The sequence below is a fragment of the Oncorhynchus kisutch genome, linkage group LG11, assembly GCF_002021735.2.
Source record: "Oncorhynchus kisutch isolate 150728-3 linkage group LG11, Okis_V2, whole genome shotgun sequence".
Taxonomy (NCBI): Eukaryota; Metazoa; Chordata; class Actinopteri; order Salmoniformes; family Salmonidae; genus Oncorhynchus; species Oncorhynchus kisutch.
In genome coordinates, this window is record NC_034184.2 from 23,964,594 (window position 1) to 23,992,545 (window position 27,952).

The window sequence follows — 27,952 nt, forward strand, 5'->3', positions numbered from 1 at the left end:
ACAATACAGAGGCACATGGGGTGAGGGTTTGGATGGAGTTGAATATGGAGGTTAGGAGTTGGGCTGGTAAGGCCTCTAGGTGTGATATGAAAGATGTGGTGGTCTAGAAGGGAGATACAAAAGGAAAAACATTAGGACACATCAACATAAAGGTGCAGACATGACAAAGTCGTGAAATAGTGCTCAGAGAGAAGCATGCTGCTTGTATGGGGAACAGAGGTTTGAAAAAGGCAAGACAGGTGATGAAGGGAGTGGGAGCAGGTATTGAAGGGAAATGGCATGCCTAGTCAGTTGCACAACTGAATTAATTCAACAAAAATGTGTCTTCCGCATTTAACCCAACCCCTCTGAATCAGAGAGGTGCGGGGGGCTGCCTTAATCCATGTCCACTTCATCAGCACCCAGGGAGCAGTTGTTTTGGGGGGGGTTAACTGCCTTGCTCAAGGGCAGAACGGCAGACTTTTCGACCTTGCCAGCTTGGGGATTCAAACCAGCAACCTTTTGTTTACTGGCACAGCGCTCTTAACTGCTTGGCATGGCCTATGGTAATTGGAAGCAATTGGAGTCCTGTAGGGCTGCCATGACCCTTCACAACAAGACTGACACTTACATTTCTGGTAAAATTCTATAAAACTAGTATAAAAAAAGAAGACATTTTAGCTGTGAAATTGCTCAGCTAATACATGTTTTACTGTAACAGTGTTGGCTCAACAAGATAATACACTGCCCTGCTTAGAGGGGGGTAGCTGTCGGGCTAGTGGCATGCGCTACCTCCAGAGGTAGTGGTCGAGACTTGAGAAGTTCGCAAGTTTACATTGCAGTAATAATGTGTAGCCGAGGGTATTTTTGTGAAAAGTCTAGTCAGTGTGAAGACCCTCTTAATTGCATAGTGATGAGTATTACTTTAATTTCTTTTCAATTGGTTATCTAGTGGATCACATGCCACATCGAGATTAGAAAAGGGTTGGTCACTAAAATAAAAAAAATATGGAGGCAAGGTCTATGTGAATCAGAGTATGTGAGTGGAGCTGAGCGGTCTGAAATCCCGCTCATCACTCACTGAGTGATGCTTGCTGCTCGCAGCACCATGTCCTTTCCAACAGCTCCACTAAAAACCACTCTTCACTCAGCAAAAAAAAGATAGGCCTGTAATTTTCATCATAGGTACACTTCAACTATGACAGACAAAATGAGAAAAAAAAATCCAGAAAATCACATTGTAGGATTTTTAATGAATTTATTTGCAAATTATGGTGGAAAATAAGTATTTGGTCACCTACAAACAAGCAAGATTCCTGGCTCTCACAGACCTTCTTTAAAAGAGGCTCCTCTGTCCTCCACTCGTTACCTGTATTAATGGCACCTGTTTGAACTTGTTATCAGTATAAAAGACACCTGTCCACAACCTCAAACAGTCACACTCCAAACTCCACTATGGCCAAGACCAAAGAGCTGTCAAAGGACACCAGAAACAAAATTGTAGACCTGCACCAGGCTGGGAAGACTGAATCTGCAATAGGTAAACAGCTTGGTTTGAAGAAATCAACTGTGGGAGCAATTATTAGGAAATGGAAGACATACAAGACCACTGATAAAAATTACAGGCCTCTCATCTTTTTAAGTTGGAGAACTTGCACAATTGGTGGCTGACTAAATACTTTTTTGCCCCACTGTATATGCTAAATAGGTCAGGCGAAGGAAAGAAAATGTATTATTTCAGCCAGGTCACCCTTGATACAAGTCAGTATTCGATGTCCATCCATGTCTGAGGACGTTGGGAGATTGTATTTGTCAAATGCTCCAAGTACAACACGGTAGACCTTACCGTGAAATGCTTACTTACAAGCCCTTAACCAACAATGCAGTTCAAGAAAGAGTTAAGAAAATATTTACGAAATAAACTGAAGCAAAAATAGTGAAATAAAATAAAAAGTAAGACAAAAATAACAATAACGAGGCAATATACAAGAGGTACCAGTACCGAGTCAATGTTCGGGGGTACAGGTTAGTCAAGTTATTTTGTACATGTAGGTAGGGGTAAAGTGACTATGCATAGATAATAAACAGCGAGTAGCAGCAGTGTAAAAACAAAGGGGGGGGGGGGGGGGGGGGGGTACGTGTCAATGTAAATAGTCTGGGCGGCCATTTGATTAATTGTTCAGCAGTCTTATGGCTTGGGAGTAGAAGTTGTTAAGGAGCCTTTTGGTCCTAGACTTGGCGCTCCGGTACCGCTTGCCGTGCGATAGCAGAGAGAAGTCTACGACTTAGATGACTGGAGTCTTTGACAATTTTTGGGCCTTCCTTTGACACCGCCTAGTATATAGGTCTAGGATGGTAGGAAGCTTGGTGCCAGTGATGTACTGGGCCATACGCACTACCCTCTATAGCGCGATACGGTCAGATGCCGAGCAGTTGCCAGGCGGTGATGCAACCGGTCAGGATGCTCTCGATGGTGCAGCTGTAGAACTTTGAGAATCTGGGGACCCATGCCAAATCTTTTCAGTCTCCTGAGGGGAAAAAGGTGTCATGCCCTCTTCACGACTGTCTTGGTGTGTTATGACCATGATAGTTCATTGGTGATTTGGACACCAAAGAACTTGAAACTCTTGACCCGCTCCATTACAGCCCGGGCGATGTTAATGGGGGCCTGTTCGGCCAACCTTTTCCTGAAGTCCACAATCAGCTCCTTTGTCTTGCTCACATTGAGGGAGAGGTTGTTGTCCTGGCACCACACTGCCCGGTCTCTGACCTCCTCCTTATAGGCTGTCTCATCATTGTCAGTGATCAGGCCTACCTGAGCAAACTTAATCATGGTGTTGCGTCGTGTTTGGCCACTCAGTTGTGGGTGAACAGGGAGTACAGGAGGGGACTAAGCATGCACCCCTGAGGAGACCTGGGGTTGAGGATCAGCGTGGCAGATGTGTTGTTGCCAGTAGCGTGCTGTGGTTCTGGGGCCTGGGCCTTCAGTGAAGTCCCACACAGTCCCACCCGAATTAATCCACCTCTTATTACCATCATTATGATGCCATGGCTCTAGACACTATACATTTAGACAGAAACGCAGTATAACCAGGCGTTGCGTCACCTTGAAATTGACATTTTTATTCAGAGAATTGCAGCAACCAAGAGGAACGCTATGAAATGAAGAGTGTAACTCTTACTCTGGGGAATGATTTAATACATATTTGTGGGAAAATATATTTAAAAAAAATATATATTCTGATGATGTTTAGGCCAGCAGAGAAGGCCTTGCTGGCCCTGACGGCCCACCACTGGTTGTTGCCTACCCTTACCACCTGGGGGCGGCCCATCAGGAAGTCCAGGATCCAGTTGCAGAGGGAGGTGTTTAGTCCCATGGTCCTTAGCTTAGTGATGAGCTTTGTGGGCACTATGGTGTTGAACGCTGAGCTGTAGTCAATGAACAGCATTCTCACATAGGTGTTCCTTTTGTTCAGGTGGGAAAGGGCAGCGTGGAGTGTGATTGAGATTGCATCATCTGTGGATCTGTAAGGGCAGTATGCGAATTGGACTGGGTCTAGGGTTTCTGGGATGATGGTGTTGATGTGAGCCATGATCAGCCTTTCAAAGCACTTGGTGGCTACAGACGTGAGTGCTACCTTCACTTCCTTGGGCACAGGGACTATTGTATAGATAATAAAATGAACAAAACTTTTAAGAGATCAGATTTTTTGCCTTTGTGAAACTCGCTCTGCACTCAAATTGGGCTCGCTCCACTCCTCACTCCGCTCCACTCACATACTTTGGTGTGAATGAGAGTGAAGGTCGCCCCCATGTTCACTCCGTGTCATGACACCTTGTGAATTGACGAAAGCCTGCTTATAAGAATCCTGATTACCCAACCGTTAGGAATGCTTCTCTCTCTCAGAGATCGCTTAGATCAATTTTTACAGGCCACACATCATCTCATCCACCAGACTTCTCTCTGCCATCAACTAGCTGATTTGTCCAGAAAACAAGCTAATCATGTTTCAGTTTGGAGCTGTTTTAACACTACTATCTCCTCTACTCCCTGGGAGGATCTTCAAGGCATATTGCCGTTTTGAATTTCTGCCGACCAAGGTGAATGAAGTGTTAATTTCTGCTTAAAAGAACAAAGGCCCTGGTCCTGATCGGGTTAGGGTTGATTGTGAGTTGTCCAGAGGCACTCATTAAATGAAGGCCAAGCAAGAGGAGAAGGGTCATCCTTCTTGTTTGACCCTAATGTCTCTCTAACACACTCTAACATGTCCTGGGAGAGATGTTTTACAGGAGGCTAGCGGGAAACCTTACTTCAGTAATAACACAGTATCACAGAACACACACAAACGCACAAGGAGAGAAATCCTAGATCACTAATAACACACTACTTCATTCCCTCTCCTGTGGGATGACAGGAGTTATTTTACACAGCATAAGCAAAACAAGAGAGAAAGTTCACATTATACCGACTGAAAATTAGACGATAACCTGTTTAAGTCCTGCTGTGTTTGGTTGTTTTTGCACGTTCAGGGAACACTCTTCCTTGGGTTACAGAACAGATCCCTTCTGTGTGGGCTCTCTGTATTCCCCTGGCTGCTGCATTGCTAGCTGATCTATTGCCTCTTATTGTATTAAACACAGGCGCTGGACCACTTAAGATGCTGATGGAGCCCAATCTGACACTGCCAATAGCAGCACTAAGAAACCATCTTCTGTTAAGGAGACTCTCAAGTTGGGCCCTTCACTTAAGATTTCCTTAGTGCTGTTATTGAAACTATCTGTCTGGGCTCTGTCATGATATGTGGTTCTGTATGGCTCAATTGGAAGAGTATGGTGCTTGCAATGCCAGGGTTGTGTGTTTGATTCCTGGGACCACCCATATCTAAAATGTATGCGTGCCTGACTGGAAGTTTCTGTGGATATAACTTTGTGCCCCTGGATTTGTCCAATGTTGTTGAATGTGCTTTAAATATGCTATTGTAATAGCAATGGTTAGAAGGGAGTCGTGGCTTCAGTTACCACAAAAATGTCACCTCAACATTGCTGCATCAACATGCCTTTCACCAAAGCCATACACAGTATTTATTTTATACCTACTTTCAACATTATGAAATCATCTGTATTTAACTGGTATTAAAAGTTGATATTGCTCAGTCTAATTGTGTGTCTAGTCACTGGCTGATTCCAAATTGCATTCAAAATAATTTATAGGAATTTGAGTCAGTGTTATACAATGCTAAAATCAAAACCATACCGTGATAAAGTTCAGTGAATAATGTGAATTTGGCCTTCATTCATTCCACCTGCAGTAGTGTTCCATGTGTGGTCTTTGCCCATTTGCTTATGAGTCTATGACTGCGTTTAGACAGCAGCCCAATTCTGATAATTTTTTCACTAATTGGTATTTTTGAACAATCACATCAGATCTTTTCAAATCACATCACATCTTTTTCAGAGCTGATTAGTCAAAAGACCAATTACTGAGAAAAAAATATCTGAATTGGGCTGCCTGTCTAAACGCAGCCCTCGAGATGCCTCTGTATTGGGGTCTGTCTGTATTTTGGTTGAGGACACATTGTCGGTTTTATGTAACAACTGCACCACCATGTGGAAAAGTATGAAATGGCAAGCAAGTATAAAAAATGTTTGTTTTTTTTATCCTAAAACACGCACACACCAGAAGTTATGGCTTCATAACAGGATGGTAGAACTCTTTAAGATGTTGCAGCACAGAGTACAGGAGAGATAGTCAAGGGCCGATAGGAAAGTGCTAATATCACCCCGACTGATTATCGGTCGATCTCTAGTTGGCAGCACTTTTTACTGTATTTTACTGTTCCTTATTCTTTACATATAGGTGTGAAGATATGAAAACTATTTCCACTACATAGCAACAGTGCAACCAATGAGGGTGGGGAGGAAGAGAGAATGAATGATTTGTTATTTAGCCATCAAAGAACAATATTTTAGTTCACACATGCAAGAGTACATGTACACAATCCAAAATTGATCCAATACCTTTATCCTTTCTCGTGAGAACAGCATCTCTACTTCTTAATGTATTCTTACCAGTGGCGATCTTAGCATGTAAATCTTGGTGGGGTAAAAAAAAAAAAAAAATGGGATGCATGCCAGAAAAGCCACATGCCACAACACAACACAACACTAAACAATACATTGATTGCACTTTAATGGTGACAAACGGTGTCCACAAACTGTTAGGGCCTACATAAAGCTGTCCCAACATCTTACCGCTGCTACACCTGGATATCAGCAGAGCCTTATCTGGCAGCGAAACAGTTAATTCAGTCTCATTTACTGCCTTTTAAAAATACATAGCTGATATGGCTGACTTGCTTAAACCAATGAGGTTTCTAATGACAATTGAGATGTACAAAATATGGCATAAGGGGATGACAAGCGGATAAGAGGCCATCCTTAATTTCAATTAAGACATTAATGAGCGTGCTAGGATGGAAGTAACGTTAGTCAATATAACTATTTGTTTAGCACTTTTGAAATGTACAGTGACAGGATTCAGAACATGGGCCATTCTAACAGTGTTCTCCCTGTACCCCAAGTCAGAACCGTAAGATAAATAAAGGGGGCATATAAGCATAAAATGAAAGCTCTTACAATATTAATTTCTCTAAAACAGGTTATAGGCTACAGCAGAACATTCAGAATGGTAGGCAAAATGAAGAGGGGTAAATAGACCAAATTATTAGGGTGAGGCACATGGGCTACTAACATCTTACTACACAATTTACAGTTGAAGTCAGAAGTTTACATACACTTAGGTTGGAGTCATTATCCACTCCAAAAATTTCTAGTTAAAAACTATAGTTTTGGCAAGTCGGTTGGGACATTTACTTTGTGCATGACACAAGTAATTATCCAACAATTGTTTACAGACAGATTATTTCACTTAATCACAATTCCAGTGGGTCCGAAGTTTACATACACTAAGTTGACTGCCTTTAAACAGCTTGGAAAATTCCAGACAATGTCATGGCTTTAAAGGCTTCTTATAGACTAATTGACATCATTTGAGTCAAATGGAGGTGTCCCTGTGGATGTATTTCAAGGCCTACCTTCAAACTCAGTACCTCTTTGCTTGACATCATGGGAAAATCAAAAGAAATCAGCCAAACTTATAGACATCCACAAGTCTGGTTCATCCTTGGGAGCAATTTCCAAAGGCCTGAAGGTACCACATTCATCTGTCCAAACAATAGTAAGCAAGTACAAACACCATGGGACCACGCAGCCATCAACCCGCTCAGGAAGGAGATGCGTTCTGTCTCTTAGAGAGAGGAACATACTTTGGTGCAAAAAAGTGCAAATCAATCCCAGAACAACAGCAAAGGACCTCATGAAGATGCTGGGGGAAACAGGTTCAAAAGTATCTACATCCACAGTAAAACGAGTCCTATATCAACATAACCTGAAAGGCTGCTTACCACTGCTCCAAAAACTGCCATAAAAAAGCCAGACTACGGTTTGCAACTGCACATCGGGACAAAGATGGTACTTTCTGGAAAAATATCCTTTGGTCTGATTAAACAAAAATAGAACTGTTTGACCATAATGACCATCGTTTGGAGAAAAAAGGGGGGGGGCTTGCAAGCCGAAGAACACCATCCCAACCGTGAAGCACAGGGGTGGCAGCATCATGTTGTGGTAGTGCTTTGCTGCAGGAGGGACTGGTGCACTTCACAAAATAGATGGCATCATGAGGCAGGAAAATGATGTGGATATATTGAAACATCTCAAGACATCAGTCAGGAAGTTAAAGCTTGATCGCAAATGGGTCTGCCAAATGGACAATGACCCCAAGCATACTTCCAAAGTTGTGGCAATATGGTTTAAGGACAACAAAGTCAAGGTATTGGAGTGGCCATCATAAAGCCCTGACCTTAATTCTATAGACAATTTGTGGGTAGAACAGAAAAAGTGTGTGCAAGCAAGGAGGCCTATAAACCTGACTCAAGTTACACCAGCTCTGTCAGGAGGAATGGGCCAAAATTCACCCAACATATTGTGGGAAGCTTGTGGAAGGCTACCCGAAACGTTTGACCCAAGTTAAATCATTTAAAGGCATTTCTACCAAATACACTTAATTAGTATGTAAACTTCTGACCCACGGGGAATGTGATTAAAGAAATAAAAAATGTGATTTTCTGGATTTTTTTTCCTCATTTTGTCTGTCATAGCTGAAGTGTACCTATGATGAAAATTACAGGCCTCTCTCATTTTTTTAAGTGGGAGAACTTGCACAATTGGTGGCTGACTAAATACTTTTTTGCCCCACTGTATCTCCCTGGCATATTACATAATTTATGCAGCAGCATACAATACATTTTTGGACTCACCTTGTTGTGCAGTGCTCACTTGAACAGGAAGGTGACGCGGCAGTCCTTGGTGGGAAAATGTTATCAAAGTCTGGCATTCTCTGGATTTATGATGCTTTCAAAATAACTGGAGGCTGGATTTACAATTCCGAGTTGGTTGACCGTTCAAAACACATTTTCCCAGTTGGAGCTTGTTTATTCCCAGTTGTTTTGAACTCACCGAAGTGAAGTCAAGTTTTCGCAGTTCCGAGTTAGTCGTTTTGAGCGTGGCACAAATCATGCTTCATTGACAGCATGGCTAATGTTAAATGTTTATAATTTTAAACTTTGAAAAGAGCCCCTTAATCCCAGATGTGGGACCACACAGCCAGTCACCGATTCCTTCCAAACCACTCGTTGAATTTGCGATTCCCAACTTGTGTAATGTTTATGTCCAATGGCCTTTGAGCACCGATATGTTTTATCTATAACTTCTCTTCATATGACAAGGATTAGCCAGTAGATTGTCGAGTTGATTCATGATGATGACTATTAGCTAAGATTGTGAAATTATTTACCTTTATTTAACTAGGCAAGTCAGTCAAGAACAGATTCTTATTTTCAATGACGGCCTAAGAACTGCCTGTTCTGGGGCAGAATGACCTTGTCAGCTCTGGGGTTTGAACTTGCAACCTTCCAGTTACTAGTCCAACAGTCTAACCACTAGGCTACCCTGCCACCTTAGTATGTTGACATGATCAGTCCAATCAAAGCTACTTTACATATAACATGATTTAAAGTAATTTTATCTGTGGCCAATGACCTTGAGCCTTCTTGGATGGGCACTGCTAATATAAACACCCGAAGGGAGAGAATTTTCAAGGTCTCCTCTTACACTTGGCAGTGATGTATTCCCCATGAGTGACAGAACACTGAGTCAATCACGGTGCAACGCTCCGTATTTGAAAGCACTGAACTAGGCTGAAACACCTGCATTTGGAGCTGCATTAAGAAAACAAAAAACAAAGGAGACCATGTTTGTATGTGGCTTTATTAACTCTGATATATAATTTTTTACATTGTTTGCAAATTGTTATGTGACACATATTAATGCAAAAATAACATGTTAGATTGTTGAAGAGAGGGAAAGATTGAAGTGTAGGGTCATTGAGGTTGGACGGGATTTTGGGGATGGGGCCAGGGTCTATAAGACGTTAGTATGGCTCTTTTTTATTTTCTCAGAAGTACTGAGTTAGGTAGGAGGATTTTGAAATTTGGAGCCAATGTTGTAAACCGTGAACGACCACACACTCCAGTAAAGTAGGTAGCAGCATGCACCTTTAATGTTTGTTTGCGGACCGCCATTATCATTACCGAATAAAAATATAAACGCAACATGCAACAATTTGAAATCAGTCAATTGAAATTAACATAACATTTTCTGACAAAAGCTCTGGTTGACATAACTGCAATCAGCATGCCATTTGCACACTCCCTCAAAATTTGAGACATCTGTAGCATTGTGTTTTGTGACAAAACTGCATGTTTTAAAATGCCTTTTAGTGTCCCCAGCACAAAGTACACCTGTGTAATGATCATGCTGTTTACTCAGCTTCTTGATATGCCACACCTGTCAGGTGGATGAATTATCTTGGTAAAGGAGAAATGCTCACTAACAGGGAAGTAAACAAATTTGTGCACAAAATTTGAAAGAAATAAGCTTTTTGTACGTATGGAACATTTCAGGGATCTTTTATTTCAGCTCATGAAACATGGGACCAACACTTTACACATTGCATTTATAATTTTTTCTTTAGTATAAGTTGTCGAGTCAAATATACTGTATCCATTTTAAGTCTACATTTAGCAAAAATGAATTTTCTTATACATTTTGGGCAGTTAGCTGGCTAACTCATTGGAACAGCGCCCGGTTAAGGTGTTCTCATTCATAGGTTCGGTTTGCTCCAAGCAGAACTCGGCTAGGCGAAGTGAACGGCTGCGCTCGCATATTCCGTTAGAATAAAAACTAGAATAAGGTGGCAATATTACTTTTTGTCACTCTTAAGACGCCATAGCCAGTACATTCCTCAAATTAGTCCGAATGAATCTAAGATAACTCAAATGTGTAATTAATTTTCCAGAGGTCTTAGTTGCGCAACTTTTCATCCAAGATGATTGGTACAATATATCTCAAGTTAAAAAATGTCCATGAACTAGTAGTCTGCAATTGAATGACACTTCATTGAAGACTCCCTACTGTTGACCAATCACAGACGAAGGGGCATAGACTTCGGCTAGCAAACTTCAGCTTGCCACAAGAAAAATTTGGCTGAACAGTCGGAAAAAAAAACTGCCGAATGCTGCTGAACACCAAAATGAACAAATACGTCAAAAACATGTCATATATGCAAACTGTTTAACGTTGGGTGACAAAAATAACCAGAGGGGTCACAGTCAGCGAACGGTTCTAAAAACAGAAATAACTTCAATCGAGTGCAAACAAAAATAGAAAACAAGTGCAAATAGTAAAATGAATTAATAGAACCGCCTCAGTTTCTGTAGATAGGATTTGTCTTTTGCATTGTGCAACAAAGTGCATGAAAAAAAACGAATAATGTAACGTTTCTTCACTTGAAGTGATTTACCTGAGAAAAAACACGCAGACAGTTGGGTTAATGGCACCCTATTCTCTGGTCAAAAGGGAATAGGGCGCCATTTTGGATTCAGCTTTAGTCTACAGTCTAGATGACAGTTGGCCTAGACCGGTACAATTATATGGATGCAGCCGGGTTGTCTTCCGTTGCAGTCTTCTTCTCTGGTTTCTCTCAGTCTCCCTTCATTCTTCACCTTTCTCCTCCATCTCTGAATCTTTCTCTAAATTGCCTCTCTCCTCAGTCGGTCCTTTCCTTCCCTCCTCCACTGCTGCTGCTTCCCTTTTTTCTGTGACCCTCTCCTCCACCTTGACTGCTGTCCATTTTTCCTCCATGTCCTCCATATTTCGTTCCTCACCTGACTCCTCTAAAGTAAGTTCCATCCGCTCCTCTTCCTCTTCTTCCAACTCATCCATCTTTAGCAACTTCTCCTCCACTCCTAGAATCTCCTTCTCCATGGCAAAGTATTTTTCTGGCATCTCTCCTCTTTCATCCTCCATGGCCAAAGCCTTTTCTGCAATCCTCTCCTCCTTATCCTCCTCTTCTCCTTTCACCACTTTCCCCTCTTCATCCTCCATGGCCAAGTATTTTTCTGGCATCTCTCCTCTTTCATCCTCCATGGCCAAAGCCTTTTCTGCAATCCTCTCCTCCTTATCCTCCTCTTCTCCTTTCACCACTTTCCCCTCTTCATCCTCCATGGCCAAGTATTTTTCTGGTGTCTCTCGTCTTTCATCCTCCATGGACAAAGCATTTTCTGCAATCCTCTCCTGGTCTTCTGCTTTTCCTTCCACCCCTTCTCCCTCCAACTCCATGACTGTCTCCTCATCCTCTCTCTCCTCTTCTCTCTCCCTGTGGGAGTGTTTGCTCTCCTGGCTGCTGCTCACTGCGTCCTCAGGCAGAGGCTGCCAGTAGTCATACAGTTTACCCTGGAGGCAACAGAAATATTGCATTACTATAAAACACATCACACTGCTATCAAACATGAATTACTACAGCTTATCCTGGAGGGAGGGAACATACATAATGAGAGCAGTTGCTCTCTGCAATGGTAAATACACCGAATTAAACCAAACACAGCTCTGCGATACCATCGTTTACCCTGGCAGTACTTCCCAGCAGTATATAAACTCAGAAAAAAAAGAAACGTCCTCTCACTGTCAAGTATTTTGGCTGCGTTTATTTTCAGCAAACTTAACATGTGTACATATTTGTACGAACATAAGATACAACAACTGAGAGATAAACTGACAAGTTCCACAGACATGTGACTAACCTGAAATTGGATAATGTGTCCCTGAACAAAGGGGGGGGGGGGGGGTCAAAATCAAAAGTAACATTCAGTATCTTGTGTGGCCACCAGCTGCATTAAGTACTACAGCGCATCTCCTCCTCATGGACTGCACCAGATTTGCCAGTTCTTGCTGTGAGATGTTACCCCACTCTCCCACCAAGGCACCTGCAAGTTCCCGGACATTTCTGGGGGGAATGGCCCTAGCCCAGAATGAGCAGTATGGCTGGTTGCATTGTCATGCTGGAGGGTCATGTCAGGATGAGCCTGCAGGAAGGGTACCACATTAGGGAGGAGGATGTTTTCCCAGTAAAGCACAGCGTTGAGATTGAGCTTGTTGTCATTGCAGGCAGTCCGATGATGCTGTGAAACACCGCCCCAGACCATGACGGACCCTCCACCTCGATCCCACTCCAGAGTACAGGCCTCAGAGTGAAGCTCATTTCTTTGACGATAAACGCGAATCCGACCATCACCCCTGGTGAGACCAAACCGCGACTATTCAGTGAAGAGCACTTTGTGCCAGTCCTGTCTGGTCCAGCGACGGTGGGTTTGTGCCCATAGGCGACGTTGTTGCCGGTGATATCTGGTGAGGACCTGCCTTACAACAGGCCTACAAGCCCTCAGTCCAGCCTCTCTCAGCCTATTGCGGACAGTCTGAGCACTGATGGAGGGATTGTATGTTCCTGGTTTAACTCGGGTAGTTGTTGTTGCCGTCCTGTACCTGTCCCGCAGCTGTGATGTTTGGATGTACTGATCCTGTGCAGGTGTTGTTACACGTGGTCTGCCACTGCGAGGACGATCAGAGGTCCATCCTGTCTCCCTTTAGCGCTGTCTAAGGCGTCTCACAGTACGGACATTGCAATTTATTGCCCTGGCCACATCTGCAGTCCTCATGCCTCCTTGCAGCATGCCTAAGGCACGTTCACACATATGAGCAGAGACCCTGGGCATCTTTCTTTTGGTGTTTTTCAGAGTCAGTAGAAAGGCCTCTTTAATGTCCTAAGTTTCCATAACTGTGACCTTAATTGCCTACTGTCTAAACTGTTAGTGTCTTAATGACCGTTCCACAGGTGCATGTTCATTAATTGTTTATGGTTCATTGAACAAGCATGGAAAACAATGTTTAAACCCTTTACAAATGAAGATTTGTGAAGTTATTTGAATTTTTACACATTTTCTTTGAAGGACAGGGTCCTGAAAAAGGGATGTTTCTTTTCTTGCTGAGTTTAGAACACTTCTAGCTATGTCTTTATGTACTGTAGTTATGCCATGGACTACCTGGAGAGGCCTGGTTCTCTGGACCAGCACCTGCCACTTGGTGTAGATCCTGGCTACAAAGTCTTTCACCTGGAGAGAGGGGGAGGGAGAAAGAAAGACGAGAAAGATAGAGCGGAGAGAGAGGAAGTGAGCGAAAGGGGGGGGGTTAAGAGCAGTTTAACCAGAGAGATCATATCATTAATGCGGGTTACAGATCCATTGAAATGTCTATATGGAAGGAGTGACCACATACCTTGCTCCTGTACAGCATCTTCTCACTCTCCCTGATGTCACACTTGATATGTTTCTCCAGCTCAGCACATAGCAACAACAACTGGTTCTTCTGCTCCGGAGGGAAGAACTCAAAGTTGGTGGCTTCATTAGCCAGGGCCAGGAGGCTGTAGCAGAGGTAGTAAGCCTGAAAACAACATGTTCATTAGGCACCAAACGGAAGTACACTGACTGAACCGGGGAGGGACTACTTGGATTATTGGTCCAATAAAAAAATATTTTTGTTGAAATCACTGTTCATTGTCTGCCCTAATGAACAAAACCCTAGTACTCCTGATTTACATGAACAGTGGTGTACTAATTAGGAACCAGACGGAAGCAAACAAACCTAAGATGGGAGTGACTAGCTGCTGCACTTGTCCAATAAGAAACGTGTTTTGTTGCATAAACATTTTCTGTTGCAAAATGACCCTTATAGACCCTGGTAAATAACCCTTTGCTGACCTGCTGGTCCAGAGAGGCACAGTCCTCTTCCTCCTCTTCCCTCTCTCTGTGTGCGTTTTGACTCCTCCTGAAGGTGGCCAGGCCCCGGAGGAGTGAGGATGGGCGCATGCGGGGGAGGTACCGACGCAGGTCTGACAGCTGGAACTCTGTATTGGAGGGCCTGTAAGTGCATCTGATGTTCAGCAGCTTGGAGATGGCCGACACACTGAGGTGTCTCCTGAGTTGCTTGCCGCGAATGTTGTCTGGCAGTAGCTGGACCAACCAGCGCAGGTTGTGGTGGTCATCACTCAGGTCAATCAGCGACATGCAGATCCTGGGCAGCTACAGGATGAAACAGGAGAAAGATCAACATCAGAAAAAAAACACACAAAAGTGACATGAGTTTACCAAGCGAAGGAAAGAAAGGTCAACCTAGAGAAAGAAGAACAAAATCGTGACATTGTCTTGGTTTAGGAGGGGAATTCCCTTTTCAACCTCATGTATTAAATCACCAGTGTCTACTTTTGTGAAAATGGTGCATGTCTACATTCAGCAGCTAAAAAGATAAGGTCCTAAACAAGGCCTCGAAGACATGATCATAGAGTAGGATTTTTTTTAATGTCAGCGTCCGAAATCGGTCTTGCCTACTACTTACTGAAACTACATGCTGTGTATCATACAACATAGGCTACTACTTACATCATACTGTGGAGTTAAATTGAAAGCAGTAAGCAACACATAACATACGAGGCTCATTCATTCTGAGAATGCATCAAATGTGCAATTGCATCGATTCCCGCCATTTGTTCATTTGGGTATAGCGTGTCATCCTGTGATTATCAGCTGTTGTCAGCTTACCTTTATTTAACTAAGCAAGTCAGTTAAGAACAAATTCTTATTTTTACTGACAACCTAGGAACAAGTGGGTTAACTGCCTTACCTTGTCAGCTCAGGGATTCGATCTAGCAACCTTTTGGTTACTGGCCCAACGCTCTAACCACTAGACTACCTGCCGTGGGTCTGGAAATAATTATATTCCTCCATATTGTGCTCCAAATTCTATTAGATGAAAAGCCGAAATGAGTTTGACATCCTGGAATTTAAAGTACTCAAACATCTCAATTTGACATACGATAAAAACATTCAATTTTTGTATTCCCAAAATGCCTATTGTTTATAACGGAAGTACGAGTATTCAGACATGGCCAGTGATTTTCAAAACCCGCAATGCTTTCCAGCCAGAGGGAGGTCATTTCCCTGCTCCCCATGTAACCACAAGTTTATTCAAATGTTTTTACTTTCACCACATCATATTGAACTTTTTCACTTTGGGCTCAATTCAATCAGTAGTGCTGAAGAGCTGCACTACAGCTCGATAGAAATGTAAAAGGTAATGCTCCCCACATTAGCGGAGACGGCAGTCACGGTAAACAATGCATATGTCAGCTCAAATCGGAAATGACCTTTATATTTCGATCGTGCTGTTTCGCTGAACTTCAGCGATACCGATTGAATAGAAATCTTTATCTTTACAAAACAGATGTGATGTTTTCACATGTATGGTGCTGGAAATAATGAATTAGAGTTTGGAAAGTGGTGGAATTGCCCTTTAAGTATCGTTACGCTTAATTAGACGGCTGACACAGGCAAATCGGAGATTAAGTTTGAAAGGCTGAGGCGGGGACTGAACCCACAACCATCGGGGTTGTACATGACTGTTTTCTACTGGACCACACAGGAGAAAGAAATTAAAGGTTGACTGACCATGACGTCCCAGTCCCTGATGCTGCTGATCAGGTTGCGCAGTAGAGAGCGGAGGTGCTCAGTGGGCTGGAGGGTGAGCTGTGTGTCCAAGCCCACTCTGCTCATCACCGTCAGGAGTAACAACAGTTCTCTGTCACTGTAGGCCCGCGGGCACAACGACGTACATTGAGACAGGTACTTGATGACGTTATCAAAGTTGTGTTCAGGGAAAGTGCTGAGCTCCTTCTTACTGGACAGGCTCTCTGTGCTGATCTGGAAGCCCTCTCTACGCAGACAAACATACAGGTAGTTATTATCAGTCTATCATCACATTTTTATGAACAAAGTTTATATTGACACATGCTTACAGCAGGTCTCCCTCAGTGAAGGGGGGTTGTAGGTTCTCCAGGGGGAACAGGGTGACGAAGGGAACCCCCATGTTCATGAAGACCAGGGTCACGTCTCCAACACTGGGCACCCACACCTCAAAGCGCTCATTCTTATTCAGCATCATGTGTTCAGCAGCAGAGCAGGCAATATCTTTGAGGGCCTTAAGTACCTGATGACAGGTCAGCTTGTCTGAGTGGACTGACACCATCTACAGGAGAGAGGGAAAGATAGATAGTCAAAAGGATTTCTTTAATAAGCCATCCTCATTTGATGAACCCCCCTCCCCTAAAAACACATTGCATACCACGAGAGAGAAAGACAGATCCATCCATTAATATTTAATTCAAGAAATTATTCAAACAAATCTATTTGTAAAAGGGGGTGTGGAATAGTACCTGGAAGAGCCAACGGGCCACCTGGGGAGGGCAGGGGGAGGAGCGGTAGGCTCTCTGGATCAGCTCGGAACTGACATGGGACCTGAACTGGTCTGGAGTGGACCTGCGAGATACCAAGGGGGAGGGAGAGAGAGAAAATGAGGGTGATGGGAGCAAGAGAGGTTAGAACTAAACATTGAACTGCCTCTCTTTCAGCCTGTTCCCTCACACACACACACAAAAGGTCTTACCAGAGTAGTGTTTTCTGTGCGGTGTCTCGAGGGGAGACGTTACAGTGTCTCAGCTGCAGTGTGTGTTGGCTGAAAAGACGGCCAAAGTTGTCCAGGCTAAACATCGCTTCGCCAGGGTGCAGGTCCCGGATGGCACTGGACACCACCGAGAAACGCTGCAGAAACTCCCTGGGAGGAGAAGAATGTGGAATTGTGGTCATTTCACCCTTCCCCAGTGGTCTCCAAACTGTTGTTGTCGTGCCTCCTCTGTTCTTACTTTCGTTTGTGTGAAATGGCCTCTTCTATTTTCTCGGTGCTCTCCTACTCTGCATTTAAGTGTGTGTGTGTGTTAAGCGTATGTGCTGTTACCTCTGCTGGTGGGAGATGGCCGCCTCCATGTTCTCTGCGCTCTCATCCTCCTCCTCCTCCTCCGCCAGTCTCAGCAGGTTCTCCTCACAGGACAGACGCAGCTTGGTCTCCATCTCCTTAGACCTTGGGGGAATACCCATGACATTGCACACATTATGACATCGTATGCATACGATATGACATAGAAGTCTTGTTGAAGCAATGCAGAAACCTCTACATCTCCTTAAACAAGGGGGGTGGGGGGGTGGAGACAACAAGGACAGAACAATGTCATGTCACGTTGTCATTTTAAAGCAATGCAGTGATTTTGCCATCACCTTGACCCACATGGAGAAAATAGCACCTATAATAGTCAGGTATGATCAAGCAATACCTTTGAATGCTCTCCTTTTCCTTCAGCATCTCGTCCAGGTTGTTCCTGTAACTCGTGGGTTTGGCTTTAGACGTCACAGGCTGCCAGAGAGAACACACAAACGTCATCACCTCATTTAGACAGAGTTCATACTAGTGTAACACACTGTAATATTGTTAGTGACGACTTGGGATATGTAGTCCACTATTTTTCTGCACCTCAAATTAGTCATTTTAATTTTTCTAACCTTCTACTGTAGGTTAACGAAACACAACCAAACGACATGCTAGAAATTAGCTGCTACACTGTTGCTATACTGCACATTTAAGCCTACTTCAAAACTGGAAAATTACAATGAGTAAATACACATTTAAACAATAATATTGAGTCCCAAATGGCACCCCATTCCCCACATAGAGCATTGCTTTTGACCAGGGTCCATAGGGACACAATTTGGAACACAGCCCTAAGAAAGTAGCATTTTACCAGCTGGCTGTGGTGTCGGGGCCCAACAGGGGTGCTGGGTGCAGTGAAGGTTCCTTTCTCTGGGGTGTCTGGGGGGCGGGCGGTACGGTCCAGGATCTGCTGCAGGGATGGCAGCTCGTCCTCACTGCTGCTGCTGCTGCTGGCCTGAGATAGCTCCAACTCTAGACCCAGGTCGAGGCCTAGGCCCAGCTCCACATCTAGAGGGTCCTCCTCCAGAAATATCAGACTTTTCTGGGGATTGTCCATCTTGCTTCTTTTTTCTCCTTCTTCAAGGAATGATAAACTCTTCTGGTCTCCTTCCTTCCTCTTTTCACCCTCCTTTCCTTTTCGGTCCAGTCGTGAGGTGGGAGAAGGGAGGAAGGGAGAGCGGGTGCTGGCTTTGAAGTCTGCAGTCCCCATGTTAAACGACTCGTCCTTACACAAGGATGAGGACTTTGCGGAGGCTGAGAGGGGGATAGTTTTCAGGGTGGAAGACTCATTCTTGAGGTTGGCATACTCATTCATAGGTGACTCCAAGCCTGCTGAAGGAATATCAGGAGATCTGGGTCCTGCCTCTGTCTTAAAAGACTCGTCCGCAAACCGTCTCACAGCGGGAAAAGTAGGACTTGTTTTCAGTTTGGACGCGACATCCTCCATCGTAACAGACTCATCCTTAGGGGATGATGGCTTCCCTGAGGAAGTGCAGGTGATGGTCCTGTACGAGGCGGTCTTTAATTTAGTCAAGTCAGTCCCGCACGACTCCAGCCTTAAAAAAGAGGGAGAGTAGATGTTAGGGCCCAGGAGTAGTTTAGAGGGGTCCACTGCCGCTACCTTACAGGGAAAGATATTGGGGCCAGAGATTCGCTCCGAGGGGGAGATTTGGGGGATTTCTCTGGGGCTTGTTACAGAGGTGGGCCGCAGTCTTTTAGAAGCACCACAGACTGTAGCCGACACACCAGACACAAGAACCTTGTGTACAGAGGGCGACCCGTCTCCTCTCTGGGGACTGGAGGAAAAGGTCATCGCTGCTCTCGACAGGCTAGAGGTTATGGGGTCAGGAGTGAAAAGGTCACTCAGGTCATCCGGCAAGGCCGACATTCCCCGTGGGCGAGTGACGTTTCGGTTCTGTGCCAATCCGAGATGGCGCAGAGAACTAGAGCAGCTGGAGTATGAGCTGTGAGACCTCGAGACAGGTTTGGGGGTTCTTCTGTCGGTGCGACCTGTCGGTTCTCTTCCTCTACTCTCTGGCGCTCTTGCTCTGCCCTCTTTCCCTCTGCTGCATTCTCCTCTACTAGCACTTTTGACAGGCAAGTTCGCTGGGTGACCGGATTGGAGATTACTACCACTATAAACAGATTGAGGGTTGACAGATTGGTGATTCATTCCACTGTATCTACACTGAGGATTGCTATTCTCCCTCACACTGTTCCTGCATGGTGGTTGTCCTCGGTTGTTAAAGACCTGCCTCGCAGGCTTGGGTGAAGGGAGTGGAGAAGTAGGAACAATCTCCATCCCTCTCGCCATCCCTCCCTCCGTCTTCTTAGGGGTGAGACGCTCCTTCAAACTCAGAATAGGACCTGAGTTCAGACTGTTTTTCATGAAGACTTTCTTCAGGTAGGATGGGCTGGGGGGGGTGGTATTTACAACAGAGCATTTAGCCATCGCAAACCAGACTAAATAGACAAAATATCACAATCAGCAAGATTTACAGCTTTTCAATCATTATTTCAATTAATGATATATTCATTGATTCATGTAAAAAATTACTTAGAAATGCCTTATGAGCCTAGATAGTACAATTATCTAACTTATCAGAACCCAAAATATAAGGTTGGCTTACTCCATTGTCTGTCTTTCTGTAGCAATTTTCAGCAAGTACACTTCATGCAAAGTTAACCCTAATAGTAATTGCCCAATGGGGACAAACCAAGTTTTAAAATGTTTATTTCACCTTTATTTAACCAGGTAGGCCAGTTGAGAACAAGTTCTCATTTACAACTGCGACCTGGCCAAGATAAAGCCAAGCAGTGCGACAAAAACAACAGTTACACAAACAAGCGTACAGTCAATAACACAAAAGAAAAGAAAAATAGAAAAGTCTATGTAGTGTTTGCAAATGTAGAAGAGTAGAGGGGTAAGGCATTAAATAGGCCATAGAGGCAAAAATAATTACAATTTAGCATTAATACTGCAGTGATAGATGTGCAGATGATGATGTACAAGTTGAGATACTAGGGTGCAAAAGAGCAAGAGGGTAAGTAATAATATGGGGATGAGGTAGTCGGGTGTGCTATTTACTGATTGGCTGTGTACAGCTGATGCTTAAAGTTAGACAGGGAGATATAAGACTCCAGCTTCAGAGATTTTTGCAGTTCGTTCCAGTCATTGCCAGCCAACGAGAGTGTACAGGTCGCAGTGGTGGGTAGTATATGGGGCGTTGGTGATAAAAATGGATGGCACTGTGATAGCAAACTGGATGTAGTCTGAGTAGAGTGTTGGGGGCTATTTTGTAAATGACATCGCCGAAGTCAAGGATAGGTAGGATAGTCAGTTTTATGAGGGTATGTTTGGCGTGTGAGGCTTTGTTGCAAAATAGGAAGCTGATTCTAGATGTAATTTTGGATTGAAGATGCTTAATGTGAGTCTGGAAGGAGAGTTTACAGTCGAACCAGACACCTAGGTATTTGTAGTTGTCCACATATTCTAGGTCAGAACCGTCCAGAGTAGTGATGCTAGTCAGGCGGGAGGGTGCGGGCAGCAATCGGTTGAAGAGCATGAACAGTTTTACTAGCATTTAAAAGCAGTTGGAGACCACGGAAGGAGTGTTGTGTGGCACTGAAGCTCTTTTGGAGGTTTGTTAACACAGTGTCCAAAGAAGGTCCAGATGTATACAGAATGGTGTCGTCTGCGTAGAGGTGGATCAGAGAATCACCAGTAGCAAGAGCAACATTGATCTATACAGAGAAAAGGAGTCGGCCTGAGAATTGAACCCTATGCCACGCCCATAGACTGCCAGAGGACCGGACAACAGGCCCTCCGATTTGACACACTGAATTCTATCTGAGAAGTAGTTGATGAACCAGGCGAGGCAGTCATTTGAGAAGCCAAGAGTCTTCCGATAACAATGCGGTGATTGACTAGTCAAAAGCCTTGGTCATGTCGATGAAGACGGCTGCACAGTACTGTCTTTTATCGATGGCAGTTATGATATCGTTTAGTACCTTGAGCGTGGCTGAGGTTCACCCATGACCAGCTTGGAAACCAAATTGCATAGTGGAGAAGGTACAGTGGGATTCGAAATGGTCGGTGATCTGTTTATTATCTTGGCTTTCAAAGATTTAAAAAAAGGGCAGGGCAAGATGGATATAGGTCTATAACAGTTTGGGTCTAGAGTGTATCCCCCTTTGAAGAGGGGGATGAGCGCGGCAGCTTTCCAATCTTTGGGGATCTCAGACGATACGAAAGAGGTTGAATAGGCTAGTAATAGGGGTTGCAACAATTTCAGCGGATAATTTTTAGAAAGAGAGGGTCCACGTTGTGTTGAATGTCTACCCTTCTCACCTGGCTGTTCCATAGGGTGGGTGACTGGTACTGATAGGGGATGGGCTTGAGTTTGGCCTATAGTCCTCCGGACGCAGTTTCTTATTGGCCATTTCCTCCCCTTTCGTTCTCTCCTCCAAGTCTGGGTTTCTACCCCTCTTCTGCGACAGGGATTTGGTGCCTACTGGTGGGAGAAAGCAGCAGGAGCATCAAAAACAACAACTCAAATAGTTCAAAAAGTAAAATACTATAGAATGAGTAAGTGGGTTCTAGAAAGGCCCTTCAATAGATGTGAAAACGTTAAAATTACATTTTTCATAAAACGAGGGGAAAAAGTCATTTAACACACATTACAATAAAACAGAGTCCCACTAGATTACAACTCTATTTTTCCATCAGCTAACTGCTGCACTTCATACTCTCAACAAATCATTAGTCAAATGACAGAGGGGCATCAAAAACTACTATACTTGTCTGCATCAGCATTGTTACTGTATAAAAACAACATTGAAACATAATTTGGAGATGGTTACCCTACTGATTTGTTTATAGACTACATTTACACAGGTTCAGTAATCTATTCAGCAATCTAAACTAAGAGGTCTAGGATGTGCTTGTTATTTTACATAAGTTAGGTATAATTTGTACCTGGAGTGAACATTTTGCTAGTTTGAGTGGTTCCTCTGTTGTCCAGGGAACCACCACTCTGCGGAAAAACAAACATATTAGTCATTTATATTATACAGAGCGACTTACAGGTGTGAGTGCCTACATTTTTGTACTGGTCCCCTGTGGGTATCGAACCCACAACCCTGGTGTTTTAGGCACCATGCTCTACCAACTGAGCCAATATCAACATCAGTAGATGGATTTCCCTCCAAATGGTGACAGATTTCACGCAAATATTCTCAAATCTGCATTAAAACCAATAGTCACATTTTTCCAATAGAGGTGTTTCCATCCAATTGACTTGTTGCCGATAAAAAGGCTGTGCGTGACGACGTAGTGCACATAAAATAACTTTTGCAGTTAAATAAAATATACAAGTTAAATGGGTTTCCATCCCATTTGTCATAACAAATGTTGAGTTATATAGCAAAGGTGCCCACTCTGGTCTTGATAGGTGCTCTCTAACCCAATGGTTCCCAGACTGTGGGGCGGGGCACAGTGTGTCATGAACAGTGCTTGTGCCCATAGAAATAGATGTGGGGTGCTGGATGTTCCCCAATGCTGGAAGGGGGACCTGGGTGAAACATTTTGGGAACCCCTAGCCAACAGCTTGCAGATACAGTGCGGGTAAGTTGCCAACATGAGATAATTTTTATTTGTCAAACGGCAGCCAAGCATCAATCGTCATGTCACCAGAATAAGACTTCATATTTATTGGCAAGGAGCACCAAGCTCATCACTGTGCACTTTCACCACCCTGTGAAGTTCATCATAACTTATTTTATCTGTAGCCTAATAAACTGCATGCCTTCCCAAGTCGTAGAGGGAGGACCAGACATGTCATTGCCCAACTCCAAATTTACTTCGATATGATGGTTATTACATCAATATTAGTGCATAAAGGACTTTCCACCTCCATTTCACAAAAAGATCCCACCTTGTATAGCGTATTTTGTTTTATAAACATTTGGAAAGGTTACCGACAAATGTGCTGTTTCCATCAAGTCTGTCGTGAATGTTTTTTTATTCCACATAAAAAAGGTTGGATGGAAACCTTATCATTGAATTGTAATTATTGAACTGTGTAAGGTGAGTTTTGATTATGGTCTGTGTTTGTATCTGCTGCTGACACCACTTTTCGGGATCAATATAGATCTTTATCCATCTACCTGCTGTGGATTGACAGGGCTACACATGGTGTGTGACAGTGGACAACCGTTCTTCATTGTGTCCTTCCTGTCGTCACCTGCTGTGTACTGGGGGGTAGACTGGAGGGGCAAGCCAGCAGTAAACAGAGCGCTAGAGCTCCCAACATCACTGATGCCTGTTCCCGTACCAACCCTAGGGTCCAAGGTTATAGTCCTAGAGGGGCTGTGGGAAGTCTGTATCTTCCTGGTGATGGGGTTTGTTAAGTTGGCCTTGCCATCCTTGGCTTCATCCCCACCTCCACCCCCAGAAGCTCGGTGGTGCACCCCTGGCAGTTGGGGAGGGTAAGGTCCAGGAGAGGGCTTGGCCCTCACTGGGTCCAGTCCTGGGCTTGTCAAGGGTGGCACTCGTTTTGGCAGGGGGTGAGTGTTCGGGTTGGACAGGCATCCGCGGGGCTGAGAGGGTTTCATGGGGGTCACCTGGAGGTAGGAGGCGGCTGGGGAGGGTTTGGGACCAGGCAACCCTAGAGGGATGACGTCTTTGACTGCAAACACAGGAGGAAGAACGACACAGGTGTGAGCAAATAAACCAGCAGAGATATAACCCAGCACCATATGGATGAACCATCCCCTCCCAGTGCACCACAAGTTTGCTCAAAAAAACCGTACACTGTATTAATGCAGGTTAACAGCCCAAAAGCATTTTGTGGCCCACCACTATACGAAGGGCAACAAGATACCATAAATTGGTTAATAATAACTCAAATCAAGTATTTTCAGAATACAGGGGTCGTGAGCAAGTAATAGTTCTGAGTTTGAGCCCAGAATAATCATGTAAGCTATATAGTTTGTTATGGTTATTGTGCCAAGGTGTCAAACAAAATCCACAAAGCCAGAGACAAAGAAACAGACACCATGCAGAAGCAGCCAGGGTTTTGACGCAGTTCAAGGGTTAGTGTAACCATAACACCAAATGACACAACAATGAAGCATTATGCTGTAGCCTGTTATTGCTCCAAGTCACAACCCAATAAAAAAACAAAGACATTATCTGTTTCTCACCCGCATTGGTGCAGGGTAGCCTAGTGGTTAGAGCGTTGGACTAGTAACCTGGAAGGTTGCAAGTTCAAATCCCCGAGCTGACAAGGTACAAATCTGTCGTTCTGCCCCTGAACAGGCAGTTAACCCACTGTTCCTAGGCCGTCATTGAAAATAAGAATTTGTTCTTAACTGACTTGCCTAGTTAAATAAAGGTAAAATAAAAGATTCTATATACATCTGAAGTCTGAAATTTACATACACCTTAGCCAAATACATTTAAACTCAGTTTCACAATTCCTGACATTTAATCCTAGTAAAAATTCCCTGTCTTAGGTCAATTAGGATCACCACTTCAATATAAGAATGTGAAATGTCAGAATAATAGTAGAGAATGATTTATTTAAGCTTTTAGTTCATTCATCACATTCCCAGTGGGTCAGAAGTTTACATACACTCAATTAGTATTTGGTAGCATTGCCTTTAAATTGTTTCACTTGGGTCAAACGTTTCGTGTCGCCTTCCACAAGCTTCCCACAATAAGTTGGGGGGAATTTTGGCCCATTCCTCCTGACAGAGCTAGTGTAACTGAGTCAGGTTTGTAGGCCTCCTTGCTCGCACACGCTTTTTCCATTCTGCACACTAATTTTCTATAGGATTGAGGTCAGGGCTTTGTGATGGCCACTCCAATAACTTGACTTTGTTGTCCTTAAGCCATTTTGCCACAATTTTGGAAGTATGCTTGGGGTCATTGTCCATTTGGAAGACCCATTTGCAACCAAGCTTTAACTTCCTGACTGATGTCTTGAGATGTTGCTTCAATATATCCACATAATTTTCCATCCTCTTGATGCCACCTATTTTGGGAAGTTCACCAGGCCCTTCTGCAGCACAGCACCCGAACAACATGAAGCTGTCACCCCCGTTCTTCACGGTTGGGATGGTGTTCTTCAGCTTGCAAGCCTCCCCCTTTGTCCAAACATAACAATGGTCATTATGGCCAAACAGTTCTATTTTTGTTTCATCAGATCAGAGGACATTTCTCCAAAAAGTACAATCTTTGTCCCCATGTACAGTTGCAAACCGTAGTCTGGCTATATTTATGGCAGTTTTGGAGCAGTGGCTTCTTCCTTGCTGAGCAGCCTTTCAGGTTATGTCAATATAGGACTTGTTTTACTGTGGATATAGATACTTTTGTACCGGTTTCCTCCAGCATCTTCACAAGGTCCTTTGCTGTTGTTCTGGGATTGATTTGCACTTTTTGCACCAAAGTACACCATCTCTAGGAGACAGAACGCGTCTCCTTCCTGAGCGGTATGACGGCTGCGTGATCCCATGGTGTTTATACTTGCGTACTATTGTTTGTACAGATGAACGTGGTACCTCAAGGCGTTTGGAAATTGCTCCCAAGGATGAACCAGACTTGTGGAGGTCTACAATTAATTTTCTGAGGTCTTGGCTGATTTCTTTCAATTTTCCCATGATGTCAAGCAAAGAGGCACTGAGTTTGAAGGTAGGCCTTGAAATACAGCCACAGGTACATCTCCAATTGACTCAAATTACATCAATTAGCCTATCAGAACCTTCTAAAGCCATGACATCATTTTCTGACCCACTGGAATTGTGATACAGTGAATTAAACATGAAATAATTTGTCTGTAAACAATTGTTGGAAAAATGACTTGTGTCAAGCACAAAGTAAATGTCCTAACTGACTTGCCAAAACTATAGTTTGTTAACAAGACATTTTTGGAGTGGTTGAAAAACTAGTTTTAATGATTCCAACCTAAGTTTATGTAAACTTCTGACTTCAACTGTAAGTACAATCTCACTCCGTTACATTAGCATGTGACAATGCCTGGGGCAGCCACAAGAAGCAGCAGGCACCACAGTTATCTGCGTGTAGTGAAATCATGTGTGTTTGTATATAAATAGGTTGCCTGAGTTCAGTGTTGTTTCATCAGTTGTCAAGATCTGAAACTCACCAATACTGCCCTTTGGAGACAAGTAGTCTGCAATTGATCTGTAACAACAGACAAAAGTCAGTCAAGAAGTTATTCCCCAAAAAGTCAGGGTCAACATTATGCTTTATTTTAGTCAATTAAACATTGAAAATGGCATACAACAAGTCATTCATACAATGGAAAGAGCAACCTGACCGTGGCAAAGTATTTCATTTTTTATTTAACCTTTATTTAACTAGGCAAGTCAGTTAATAACAAATTCTTATTTGCAATGACGACCTATACTGAAGTAGATGGGTTACACCTGTCAAATCTGTCTCGCTCACATACTTGTGCATTAACTAGGACACTAATAGTAAGTTGGCTAGTTAGGCCTAATTGACAATAACACATTAAGTCTACAAAGCAATGTTTCTCACTCGTTAACTTAGTCTTAGCATTTAAAAAAAAATCGTCTACAACGCAACACGTTTGGGTTTTTAGCTTGCTACTCTAGCAACCAAATATTCTGTCGACTTGTAATATATTGCTAGCTAGCACTCCACTAGCTAGGTGACGTTAGATAGCTCCCAATGTTAATTAGACTTCCGCCAGGAACATCTAGCTAGCTAGGTTACACATCTGTATGTGAGATGACTAACATACAAAGCTAGTAATTACTAGTAATCACTAACAAGTCAAAAAGTTTTGAGAAGCTCACAATGGTTAGCTTGGTGGTTAGTTTGTTGCACAATACCGTCACAGATAGAACAATGAGACAGATGTTTCCCCGGATGTGTAAATCTGAAGCATCCGGTTGACGTTTCCACTGAGGAAGACCAGTGGCAGAGTGGGAGAAATTAATTTTGGCCGTCCTACAAAGTTATCATCGATGAAACATTTGATCTCGATACAGTTTTTCTCTAGCCAAAACTACCTGTTACGAACACAATGGGCTAAGTTAAGTAGACTTTACCCTTTGCCAAATTGTATAAAAAGTGCGTTGTTTAGGAGTGCACGTTCCAATTGGATTATTGCACACGCATACATCAGAGTAGGCGTTCCCTAACGGAAATGTGCAACGCCCCAATAGGATCTTGCTAGCTCGTGCTTGGCTCTGCCCACCAGCTTGCTTGTTCTGCCCACTATCATTCATGTGCTCCCATTGGAAAGGACAGTTAGTGGTATATCTTTTGTTAGTTATAAACAATCTTAGGTAGCGTTAGCTAGCATTATTTAGCTAGCTAGCTATATCTTCTGGAACGCAGTTAGTTTCTTACCTCCCATTTCCTTCAGATTGTATTTTTCTCATTATGACAGAACAAGTTAACATTTAAATTGACTTCGCTATGTATTTGTTTCCGTATCAGACTATCAATAATGATACTTTACTTCCTTTCACTCTCCCGCCTGCAGTAAAGTTGTTATGATACCCGCCATTTTTGTTAATTTCCACAATGGGTGGGTCT

General features: G+C 43.5%; 1 protein-coding gene across 6 annotated transcripts; it reads right to left on the bottom strand.

Annotated features, from left to right (window-relative positions):
- Window positions 1-9,345: 9,345 nt before the first annotated feature.
- LOC109899845 (SMC5-SMC6 complex localization factor protein 2) lies at window positions 9,346-27,944 on the bottom strand. Of its 6 annotated transcripts, none has more exons than XM_031835469.1 (17): window positions 27,764-27,944; window positions 27,241-27,312; window positions 26,526-26,563; window positions 23,527-24,047; window positions 22,337-22,394; window positions 21,710-21,872; window positions 18,170-19,772; window positions 17,705-17,784; window positions 17,332-17,454; window positions 16,984-17,151; window positions 16,754-16,856; window positions 16,337-16,566; window positions 15,990-16,254; window positions 14,247-14,567; window positions 13,765-13,929; window positions 13,533-13,601; window positions 9,351-11,889 (listed from the first exon to the last, which is right to left on the bottom strand). In XM_031835469.1, exons 4-17 carry the CDS (start codon window positions 23,971-23,973, stop codon window positions 11,149-11,151), a joined length of 4,536 nt encoding a protein of 1,511 aa, XP_031691329.1. In that variant the 5' UTR covers window positions 23,974-24,047; window positions 26,526-26,563; window positions 27,241-27,312; window positions 27,764-27,944; the 3' UTR covers window positions 9,351-11,148. The 6 variants fall into 6 exon arrangements, with proteins under 6 accessions (XP_031691326.1, XP_031691329.1, XP_031691328.1 ...); XM_031835468.1 differs by having other exon boundaries at window positions 27,205-27,312; XM_031835471.1 differs by having other exon boundaries at window positions 18,170-18,914; window positions 27,205-27,312; window positions 27,764-27,943.
- Window positions 27,945-27,952: the final 8 nt, after the last annotated feature.